We start from the raw sequence: 12,688 nt of genomic DNA on the forward strand, positions 1-12,688 counted from the left end.
ATTAAGCCTCAGTGTACAGCACGTTAAGGACAGAGATCCTACATGAAGAGTAAGTGCACAGTGACTCCTGTTGTTGACTTTACAAATTGACACTCCTGTTTATGGCATCAGTAATCTCCCTATGCACCAGTTATGAGTTTCCAAGGCTATGGAAGCCCCTTGAGTTCTCCGACTCTTATCTTGTTTAGACACGGTCATAGTCAAAGTGGAGGTTCTCTCCTCCCTTCAGAGAAAGGCACCTCCCTCTTTGAAGACCTGTTCTTTCCACTGGGATCTCACTCACGGAGATCTTTTGCCAGAGTGTCTTGGCTTTCCATGCCTGAAATACTCTCATGGGCTTTTCAGCCAGATCCGAGTGCCTTTAGGGCTGATTCTGAGGCCAGAGTGCTATTTAGGACATCCGCCAAAGGCATTTTTTGATAATTTTCTTTCATGATTATGTCTTAACCACATAGGTTTTTTTTTTTTTTGGTGTTTACTAATTTGTTAGTTTTTAATCTTTATATTCATTTAAGAATATTCTTACTTTTACTTGTTCTTAGAAGTTTTGTCTGAATTATCCTGTTAGGCAGTAGTATAAATGAAAATCTAATCTCTTAGATGGCCAAATTAGAAGTTTAAGATTTTTTTTGAGTGGGGTACAGGAACTCACTGTTTTCTCTCTGAAATACCAAAGTATCTGAAGAACTTTAGTCCAGACACATATGGGAAGAGAAAGAAGCAATTTTATCTATCCGCTAGGGTGCTACTGTTTTTTGGCTTTCAGTGCTTCTGTTCTTGACATGTGGAATTAGTGTTAAACACAGGTAATAAAAGCACATGGGCCGGCCGGTGCCGCGGCTCACTAGGCTAATCCTCCGCCTTGCGGCGCCGGCACACTGGGTTCTAGTACCGGTCGGGGCGCCGGATTCTGTCCCGGTTGCTCCTCTTTCAGGCCAGCTCTCTGCTATGGCCAGGGAGTGCAGTGGACGATGGCCCAAGTGCTTGGGCCCTGCACCCCATGGGAGACCAGGAGAAGCACCTGGCTCCTGCCATCGGATCAGCGCGGTATGCTGGCCGCAGCGCGCCAGCCGCGGCGGCCATTGGAGGGTGAACCAATGGCAAAGGAAGACCTTTCTCTCTGTCTCTCTCTCACTGTCCACTCTGCCTGTCCAAAAAAAAAAAAAAAAAAAAAAAAGCACATGGGCCAATACTGCCTTGTCCATAGATTTAATAATACCACACTATTTAACTGACTATCAAAGGGAAGATAACTACTTGAGTTTTAATATATTAAGGTTCTCACACTGGGCTTCTAAATTTACTGGCACATTATCTGCATGTCATCTGGGAGCCAATTCTCTGCCACTGATAATCCATACCCTGCATTAAAATAATTAAGAAACAGAGTGATTAATTTTCTCTTTGCTCTGTCTCTAAATATGTATCATTTGTCTTGCAGGGAAAATTTTCTCTTTAGAGACTTTATATTGCTGATGAACTACAAGGCTTCATTGGGATTTTCTTAATTCAGTAGAGATGTTCAAGTAGTGTTGGATGTTGAAAGAAAAGTGACCAGAATATTACTTTTAGGATGCTAACATAAATTATTGATAAAAGTTTATGATTGACACATGATTCTTGTCAAATTCTTGATTTATATTTATATAATTCATGAAGTCCTCCAGAGTGATTCTTTCTAGAGGACTTAAAACCTACTGTGTTTACTGTTAGGAAATTCACTATCAGGTTGTTTTTAAGGATTATTTATTTATTTGAAAGACAGTTACAGAAAGAGAGGGAAATACAGAGAAAGATCTTCCATCTTTTGGCTCAGTCCCCAAATTGCTGCAATGACTGGTATTGCACTGGGCCAAAGCCTAGAGCCAGGGACTTCTTCCAGGTCTCTCATGTAGGTGCAGCTGCCCAAGCACTTGGGCCATTTTCATCAGCTTTTCCAGGCACATTAGCAGGGAGCTGGAAGTGGAGCAGCTGGGACTCAAACTGGTGTCCATAAAGGATGCTGATATCACGGACAGTGACTTAACCCATTAATGTCATGATGTCAGCCCCACTATCTGTTTTTAAATGGTGCTTTCTTTTATTAAAAAAGAAGTGATATATAATCTCATCTTGATTGTCATCTTAGTTTTTATTTTCATATATTTGTTGAGAGTTTGAATAGAGAAAAAGTTTTAAGAGCGTGGACTCTGGAGCCTGCTGCTTGGGTACAACTCTCACTCTGTAACTCAAATCTTACTCTGCAACTTCCTTTCTATTTGCCCTTGGATGAGTTTCCCAACCTAGTTGTCTCATTTGCAAATGTATAGATAACAATTTTACTTGCTTCATGGCATTGTTGGGAATGCTATATATAGGAATTAAAAGAGTTAGTATTTGAAATGCTTAGAGCATTGCCTTCCACATACTATATGTTATATAAAATGATGAATTAATTTGAACTGATGTTCCTGGCAATTGGGATAAATGGAATTCTATATATTGGGCTCCAAAGTCTGTGCAAACACTGTATATAATATTCTGTCACTTAAAGTTGAGTCACTTCCTGAATACAAGTTCATCCAAACCAAGCTACTTCTGGAAGCCCACTCTCAGCTCCTGTGACCTAAGTGCATATACCAGGGGGTTAAGAGCCGGAGGGATGACAATATGCAGCATGTTGAGAAGAACAGGTATGAGAGGAACTCTTCTTCCTGCAAGGTGAGTCGTGGATACCACAACAATAGCTGTGTAGAAAAAGAGAATGAGGATGAGGTGGGAACTGCAGGTGCTCAGGGCCTTAGCTGTTGCTTCTGCAGAGCTCAGCCTCAGCACTGAGTGAATAGCATAGGAAGCAAATACCAGACCCATGTCACTCCCAATCACAATCCAGGCCAAGGCCAACTGATAAAATCTGTTAATGGTGATGTCATCACAAGCTAGACTGATGACTCCCAAGTTGGAGCACAGGCAGTGGTCAATCTCATTCCTGGAGCAGTAGTGTCTCTGGGCAGCCAGTATAGGCACTGGAATGGTCAACAAGCTATTCCTGAGCACCATAAATATTGTGGCTTTGATCACAAAAGCTTCAGTGACTATAGAGGGATATTGAAGGGGGTAACAAATAGCTACATATCTATCCACTGCCATACTGATGAAGATGCCTGACTCCATGCACATCAAAGTGTTGATGGCATGGATCTGTGCAAAACACTCAGGGAGGCTAATGGTCTTGGCATCAAACCAGAAAATGGCTAAGATCTTGGGCATACTGGTGGTAGCCAGTCCAATGTCCACTACAGCCAGGATACCAAGGAACTGATACATGGGCTGGTGCAGGGTTGGCTCATGATAGACAGTGATTAAGACAAGGAGATTGGCACTAAGAGCGAAGAAATAAAGCAGAGCCAGAGGCAAAGAGAGCCAGTGCTGCCACTCATGAATGCCTGGGAGCCCCATCAGGATGAACTCAGACACTTGAAATCCTGAGCTATTGGTTGTATTCAGGGAGATGTCCATATCATGGGATGTCTTGTTCTCAGTTTTTGCCTGTGAATTAAGAGGAAACAGAACAGGTGTGGTTGGCTCATGTGAGAGTTAAAATTTGTGCAGAGAAATGAGGCTTACTACAATAACTTGGTTCTTAATGCATTCTTAACTTCTTTGACATCCTTGGAGAAAGTTCAAATAAGAATATAAGGGCCAAAATGCATTCTAAGATAAAAATTTTGTTAGTATACAAGTGAAAAATTTACTATCTGTACTTTTTCCTGACATTCTGAGTGGGTTTTTACTATAGGAAACATAGACACAAAGCAGAAAACATGTACATTTATATAAACAACCCAAATTTTCAACAGGCAAAGTTGGAGACAGAGGAGTTGTCTTCATTCTTGAGGATCTTCAGGAAGAAAATGAATAACCATAATGAAAACTTGATTCTGCTGTTCTTTTATGTATGTATGTATGTATGTATTTAAATTTCATTTATTTGAGAGGCCAGTAGACAGAAACACATATCCATGTGTGCATGCATATATACCTGTGCACACATACACACACATACAGAAAGAGAGAGAAAGAGAGCCAGAGAGAGAGCTCCCATCCACTGGTTAACTCTGTAAGTATTCACAACAACTGGGGCTAGGATCAAAGCCAGGAAGCCTGAATGCAATCCAAGTCTTCTACATAGGTGGCAGGAATCCAATTATTTGAGCCATTGCTACTGCCTCCTGGGATCTGCATTAGCAAGAAGCTTGAGTCAAGAGCCAGAGCTGTGTATATATCCCAGGTACTCCAACGTGGAATGCAGGCATCTTAACTGCTGGGCTAATCATCTGTTTCCTGCTGTTCTAAACAGTGTCTTGTGGTTGGAAAATCGTTTATGTCACAAACCACTTCATTTAATCTTCACCATATGACATTGTTATTCATATAATGAAGAAGCAGAGATTGAATGAGTTGTTTAGTTATCAATCATATTGAAAACACTAATAAGTTACTAAACTACAGCAAAAATTTTAATCTTTAGCATTTAATTCTAGTGGTCTCACCATCAAATTGTCATTGATAGGTCATTGCCCTTGAAGAATATCATTTATGGGGCCAACGCTATGACACAGTAGATTAAGCCTCCACCTGCAGCAACAGCATCGCATAAGGAAATGGGTTTGAATTCTGGCTGCTCCACTTCCAATCCAGCTCCTTACTACTGGTCTGGGAAAGCAGCAGAGGTTGGCACAGATGCTTGGGCCCTTGCACCCGTGAGGGAGACCCAGATGAAGCTCCTGGCTTCTTGCATCAGATTGACGCAGCTCTGGTCATTGCAGCCATTTGGGGAATGAACCAGCCCATGGAAGACCTCACTGTCTCTCCCTTTCTCCCTCCATCTGCAACTCTGCCTCTTAAATAAATAAATAAATCATAAAAAAGAATATTATTTAAACAATGTCTTGATCAGCCCTTGTCCTGACTGTCAAGGAACAGCTTACTATTTTATTTCTTTTAGTATTTTTTTGTTCTACTTAATACCATTGGTTGAACTCTTTAATTAACACACAATTATTCTTGGGCATTTAAAATTAACTTAAAAGTGATCCCTGTTAAATATAAGAGTGGTAATAAGAGAGGGAGGAGATGTACATTTTGGCACATGCTCACTCGGACTTACCCCTAATGGTAGAGCTAAAAACATGCCAGGGGATTCCAATTCAATCCCATCAAGGTGGCATGTACCAATGCTATCTTACTTGTTAAGGTGATCAGTTTAAGTTCATAATTGATCAAAAAGATAGGATTAAGTGTCAAATGGATTACATAAATAAGACCCGTGTCTGCAAATAATAATTGATAAAAAGGAGAGAAGCAGGATACACAGCAGACTCATAGAATGGCAAATGCCCTAAGCAGCACTTTGGCCTCACAATCAGCCCTTAAGGCATTTAGATCTGGCTAAAAAGCCCACGAGAGTAGACTGGATAAAGAAATTATGGGACATGTACTCTATAGAATACTATACAGCAGTCAAAAACAATGAAATCCAGTCATTTGCAACAAAATGGAGGAATCTGGAAAACATCATGCTGAGTGAATTAAGCGAGTCCCAAAGGGACAAATATCATATGTTCTCCCTGATCGGTGACAACTAACCAAGCACCAAAAAAGAAACCTGTTGAAGTGAAATGGACACTATGAGAAACAGTGACTTGATCAGCCCTTGCCCTGACTGTTGATGTACAATTTAATACTTTATCCCTTTTAGTAGTTTTTTTTTTGTTCTAGTTAATACTATTGGTTGAACTCTGTAATTAACACACAATTATTCTTAGGTGTTTAAATTTAACTAAAAAGTAATCCCTGTTAAATATAAGAGTGGGAATAAGAGAGGGAGGAGATGTACAATTTGGGACATGCTCAAAATTGGGCTTGCCCCTAATGGTGGAGTTAGAAATGTGCCAGGGGATTCCAATACAATCCCATCAAGGTTGCATGTACCAATGCCATCTCACTAGTCCAAGTGATCAATTTCAGTTCACAGTTGATTGTACTGATAGGTCTAAGAGTCAAAGGGATCACATAAAGAAGACTAGTGTCTGCAAATACTAACTGATAGAATAAAAAAGGGAGAGAACTATCCAACATGGGAAGTGGGATGCACATTAGACTCAAAGAATGGCAGATGTCCTAAATAGCACTCTGGCCTCAGAATCAGCCCTTAAAGCATTCGGATCTGGCTGAAGAGCCCATGAGATTATTTTAGGCATGGAAAGTCAAGATGCTGTGGCAACAAAAAGACCTAAATGAAAGATCTCTGCAAGTGAGATCCCAGTGGAAAGAACGGGTCATCAAAGAAGGAGGTACCTTTCTCTGAAGGGAGGAGAGAACTTTGACTATGGCCTTGTCGAAAGATCGAAGTCGGCGAACTCAAAAGGCTTCCTTCCATAGCCTTGGCAACTCATCACTAGAGCCTAGGGTGATTACTGACGCCATAAACAAGAGTGTCAATTTGTTAAGTCAACAACAGGAGTCACTGTGTACTTACTCCTCATGTAGGATCTTTGTCCTTAATGTGTTGTTCAATGTGAATTAATGCTATAACTAGTACTGAAACAGTATTTACACTTTATGTTTTGTGTGGGTGCAAACTGATGAAATCTTTACTTAATATATACTGAATTGATCTTCTGTATGTAAAGATAATTGAAAATGAATCTTGATGTGAATTGAAGGGGAGAGGGAGTGGGAGATGGGAGGGTTGTGGGTGGGAGGGAAGTTATGGGGGGGTAAAAGCCATTGTAATCCATAAACTGTACTTTGGAAATTTATATTTACTAAATAAAAGTTTAAAAAAAACAACCAATTAACTACTGCAGGTAAATGTATTACATTTTTGTATGTATTGCAATTATATTTGTTTTGTTATTTTGTCTTTTATGACATCTATTTTGCTAAAGCTATTATCAGTTCTTAAAATTTTCATATTGATACTGAACTTTTTTTCTACGTAAACAAAAAACTGTTTCAATGATATTTTTTCTCTTTATAAACATTAACATTTTAATTTTTGTTGTATGCCTCCATGAAATGTTTGACATTTATGACTAAGGTAAAATAATTCCATCAAATATCTTCAACTTTTTCATAGAATTGAATGGAAATTCAGCTAGAATTTATATTAATATGGAATCTGGTTTTTATAGCTGTATGACTTTTATCATATATAATAAACTAGTCTTTTATTTGGAGTTACTTAAAAATTTTAAATGACACATACTAGTTGTACATACTTTTGGGGTGCAGTGTGATAATTTCATACATATATACAAGGTGTAATGATCAAATCTAAATAATTAGCATTTCCATCTCTATAACATTTACCTAAGAATAATTGTGTGTTAATTACAGAGTTCAATCAATAGTATTAACTAGAACAAAAAAAAAAAAACCTAAAAGGGATAAAGTATTAAATTGTACATTAACAGTCAGGGCAAGGGCTGATTAAGTCACTGTTTCTCATAGTGCCCATTTCACATTTGTTTGCTTTGGGGACCTATTATTTCCTCTCTTCTAGTTCTTTCTTTTTCTACAGTATTTAGAAGACAAAAACAGTAATTTAGTTTTCTTTCATTTTGATCAGTTAAGGAATTTATTCTCATCAAAATCTTCTAGTTCTTTAAAAGCATCTATAACATGTTAAAACAATAGTCCCCCTACTATGTTGTAGAACACTAGAACTTATTCCATCATCTGACCTTTCTACAGTCTTTTCCTCACCTCCAGTGACCACTACTCTCTATTTCTATGAAATCAACTTTTTAGGTTTCTGTATATGAAGAATCTTGGAAAAGTGTATGAAAAAACTGTGGATTTCAAATTTTTTCACACAAAAATAAACATCTTTTAATTCCATAAACCTTTTGAAGCCCCTTGTATAAGTAAGAACAGAGTATAAAAATTTTGTTACTTTTTGTTCTGGGAATCTTGGATACAGAATTTATTATTCTGTAATTCTTGGTTTATCATTTATTCATGGATCATCTCAGAATTTAGCCTCATTTCTCTCCTGTTTCCTTCTTGCCGACCTTAGTTACCTCAAAAGGGAAAACTTGAGAGAAAGGAACTGAAGGTGAAGAATTATACCCTTGACTTTGCTTAAAGTTTCCCATAGAGACCCAAAGTAAAATGAGAGATCACAACAGAATTACAGGGCAAGGGCCAAATTATTCCTTCACTTTTCCAGATGCAGCTCACTTAATGTTTTACTTACTACTTCAGGAGGAAATACTGAGAGGTTCTCAGGCTCACAATGTCTTCTATAATTTCATTTGCTTTCTTGGCCACAGTTCTGTGTGTTCAGCCTTTTATTTTTCAGAACAGATCCCTGTCTTTGCTCGACATCCTAGGGTCTGGGTTTTAGTATAGACATTTGGTGCTGTTGTGATGCTCATTTGACCCTCCCTGTCCTATTCTAAATATCCCCAAGGGCCTACTGTTTTTTACATTGTATTGGGAATAGGACCTAAGTGCTCTTGGGGGTTAGCTCTTAATTTTCCAGAGTATACCCATTCATCACTCATCCCAGGAGCAGTCTGCCAAATAGAGAGGTTTCCATTCCAGTCTCCTTAGTCCTTCATTCATCTGTTCTAAAGATAGTGCCTCTCATTATAGGAAGAGTCTGAAGTCTCCCCACATTTCTCTACTCCTTATGCTTTCCAGAAATTTTCCCATCTATCTCTTGCTTCACGAGAATTTGTGAAGTAACCTCTCTATTTTACTTTCCATTCTTAGATTCCAAAAGACTTGTTATTCATTTTTGTATCAACCTCAGATATTGCTCTTGCTAATTACCTTAAATTGCCAAACATAATGAATACATTTTAAAGCTTAATTTTACTATAATCTTCTCCAGTATTTGTCAGTGTTTATCAGTTCCTTCATCTAGGACAACAGGACTCTCTTGTATGATGTTGTATGTTTGCTGTTAATTCAACTGGAATAAAAGGGTGATAAAATTATCTTCCCTGATGGAAGTGTCGGTGTGTTCTAGGAAAAATTGTTCTTTGTGATAGTTTTCACCAATCAGTTACCCAAAGGAAAGTGAAATCTGCTCAGCAGATTTCTTCATCATATTTGAGGAATTAAGTGATAATAACAGTATAGGAGGATGGAATTATACTCAATTTTGGACCACAGACAATGAATTGGTGATATGTTATAAAGTGAACCTTGGATGACTGGATAACAAAGGAACTCTTATATGGCATGCTATGTTACAAAAAACTTTATGAGCTCACACATGCAGAATTTAAGAGGAGCATTTTGATGCCCATAATAAGAAAGACACTTTCTTCAATTCAGAAGTTGAATATAATCAAGAAGTGGGTGCTCTAATTCACTTACTGGAAGAGTCTTCTTGGGTTCCTGGGATGAGTGGTCATGAGGCTGTTCTAGTGATGGTATGATGGACTGTTAGATAGATAGATAGATAGTCTTATCCATTGACTCCTGAAGTTTAAATTTATCCTGTTTATCTGCAGTGACAAAGAGAGGTTTAAGGCACTTTGAATTACTGTGCAGACTTGGGTAAAAATAAGTAGAAGATCTTATTGATTCCAGGAGGGTACAGATATTCTCCATTAAATAGTTACATATTCTGCATTCCAATTTGCATATCTAATAATGGAAACAAATGCTTCAATATCATCAATAAGGCATGGATCTCAGCCCACGGTGAGTCTTCCTGTGGAAATACATCTCATGTCGAGTACCAGTGGCTACTTCCTAGATTTGCTCTTCTTATACTCTTTGGAATTCTCTCTCCTTATTAGTTAATCATTTGATACTTCAACCTCTTGTTGTAGTTAATAATTATTTATGTTAACTTTCCCTGTTTATTATGTGGTTTCTTTTTTCCATTTGGATACAGGAAGATATCTTGGAGGAATAAAGCATAGAAGAAATTGCTGTCAACAATGAAATTAATGCTTCACAGTAAGTTAGAAAAGAATTTTGATAGTGTAGTTATGACTATTATGAAATCCAAAATATTTTTATTTTTTTAAAGATTTATTTTATTTATTTGAAAGACAGAATTACAGAAAGAAGAGGTAGAGATAGAAAGGTCTTCCAACTGCTAGTTCACTCCCCAGATGGCTGCAATGACCAGGGCTGCGCCAATCCGAAGCCAGGAGTCAGGAGCCAGGAGCTTCTTCTGGGCCTCCCATGTGGGTGCAGGAGCCCAAGGACTTGGGCCATCTTACACTGCTATCCTCGGCCATAGCAGAGAGCTGGATCAGAAGAGGAGCAGCTGGGACTAGAACCAGTGCCTATAGGGGATGCTGGCGTGTCAGGCCAGGGCTTTAACCCACTGCGCCACAGTGCTGACCCCTCCAAAATATTTTTGAAATGGAACTAATATGATTTAAAATCAGTAATGGCTTAGAATGAAAATTCTGAATTATTTCAGTAAAAATAACTGTTGTAGTTATCTATGCTTGTAAACAAATCACCCTAAACATATTGGCATCACACCATACTTACTTTATCCCAGTCACAAATTCAATGTGTCATGAGTTCAAGAAAAATGCAGTGGGGGTGTAGCTTAATCCTACTCCACATTATCTGTAGCCTAAACCAGGAGACTCAAACAGCAGGGTGTGATTAAGTGAGTAGGAGGTGGTATCAGTTGGAAACACTTTCATTCATGAGTCTGACTTCCTGGTCTGGCATGATTCCAAGGCAAAGCTCAATTGGGACTGTTGATGAGAGAATCCATACAAGACTTTTTCATGTGACTTAAACTTCTCACTGTATGGCAACTGGATTCTGATAGGGAGCGTCCTGGAGAGAGCATCCAGAGAGCAAACTTTCCAAGATACATAGGTAAATGCGAAACGACTTTTACTGGCCTGGAGTTCTGCCACATTCTGCTGGTTAAAAATGAATCACTAAGGCCAACTCAGATTCGAAGAAGAGAGGAATTAAATTCAACTTCTTGATGGAAAGTTATTAATGCTACATTTCAAAAGAGTATGAAATAGGAATATTATTATGATCATCTTTTGAATGTGCCATATTTCATGAGATGTTTAATGGAGAATAAAAGGGACATAAAATGTTAAGGTTCTTACCTTGAGCTTGAAATTGAAAGAAAACACTGCACAGCTGTTACATAACTTAGATATACTAATAAAGAAGTACAAGTTTGAAAGTGTTAATAAAGCTATGAATATAGCCATCAATCATATATATGCTTAATACATTTTCTAAATCAATGAAATGAGGGTATAGCAGGATATGTGAAGAGATTAATGTTGGCAAAAGTCAGTAATAGAAAAATATTACCAGGAAACATAATAAAAGTAAGTAAAACAGCAGAGATAAAGACAAACAGAGATTATAATAAATGTGGATGGACTTATCTTCCTATATAAAGGGTATAAGCATCTGGTTTGGTGAAAAAATACAGACTCAGTTAATGCTGATTTCAAAAGATAGGCTGAAATTAAAATGTCAAAGTGATACGGAAATAAGTGAATGAGAAAGACAATAGGAGAATAGATCTAAAATAGTGTGTCTATTAAAACCATAGAAGCAAAACAAAGGAAATATAATATATGACAGGAATAGTTCATAAAAATAAACAATTAAAAAAATAAACAGAATTCAGAATCCTTTTTTATACTCATGGCATAAAGAGAGAATAATTAACTACACATATATTTCTGTTTTGTCAGAATTTTTGACACTCCAGGGGATGTAAGATGCTCATACATTTTCTTTTTTTATTTTTTTTGACAGGCAGAGTGGAGAGTGAGAGAGAGACAGAGAGAAAGGTCTTCCTTTGCCATTGGTTCACCCTCCAATGGCCGCTACGGCCGGCGCACTGCGGCCGGTGCACCGCGCTGATCCGATGGCAGGAGCCAGGTGCTTCTCCTGGTCTCCCATGGGGTGCAGGGCCCAAATACTTGGGCCATCCTCCACTGCACTCCCTGGCCACAGCAGAGAGCTGGCCTGGAAGAGGGGCAACTGGGACAGAATCCGGCGCCCCAACCGGGACTAGAACCCAGTGTGCTGGTGCCACAAGGCGGAGGATTAGCCTAGTGAGCCACGGCGCCAGCCAGATGCTCATATATTTTCAAAAGAACTAAGAGACCTAACTATGGAAGTTGTTGAGAGTGGCCTATACTTTGAACTATGACATATAGATTCACATATTTTAAAAATTATGTTTTATTTTAGTGGAGAGAGAAAAAAGAAAGAAAGAAAGAAAGAAAGAAAGAAAGAAAGAAAGAAAGAAAGAAAAGAAGGAAGGAAGAAAGGAAGGAAGGAAGGAAGGAAGGAAGGAAGGAAGGAAGGAAGGAAGAAAGAAAGAAAGAAAGAAAGAAAGAAAGAAAGAAAGAAAGAAAGAAAGAAAGAAAGAAAGAAAGAAAATATTCCCATCTTCTGGTTCACTCTTCAAACGCCTGCCGTGGCTGGGGCTGGGCCGGGCCAAAACCAGGAGCTGTGGTTGCAACCCAGATCTCCTTCATGAATGATAAGAAGCCAATAAATTGAACCAAGACTGCAGCCTCCAAGAATCTCAGCAATCTGCATTTCCAGGAAGCTGGGGTCAAGACGCAGAACTGGGAATCAAACCAAGGCACTCCACTGTGGGTATGTGGACATCTTAGTGGCTAGGCTAAATTCCTGCTCCCTAGACTCATGAAGT

At 38.5% G+C, this 12,688-nt stretch overlaps 1 protein-coding gene across 1 annotated transcript; it reads right to left on the reverse strand.

Moving 5' to 3' along the window:
• Nucleotides 1–2,571: 2,571 nt before the first annotated feature.
• On the reverse strand, nucleotides 2,572–3,498 carry OR56B4 (olfactory receptor family 56 subfamily B member 4). The gene has a single exon (XM_002708752.5). The coding sequence runs from the start codon at nucleotides 3,496–3,498 to the stop codon at nucleotides 2,572–2,574; it is 927 nt and encodes a 308-aa protein (XP_002708798.3).
• Between the last annotated feature and the right edge of the window lie 9,190 nt (nucleotides 3,499–12,688).

Source organism: Oryctolagus cuniculus, chromosome 1 (assembly GCF_964237555.1).
Source record: "Oryctolagus cuniculus chromosome 1, mOryCun1.1, whole genome shotgun sequence".
Taxonomy (NCBI): domain Eukaryota; kingdom Metazoa; phylum Chordata; class Mammalia; order Lagomorpha; family Leporidae; genus Oryctolagus; species Oryctolagus cuniculus.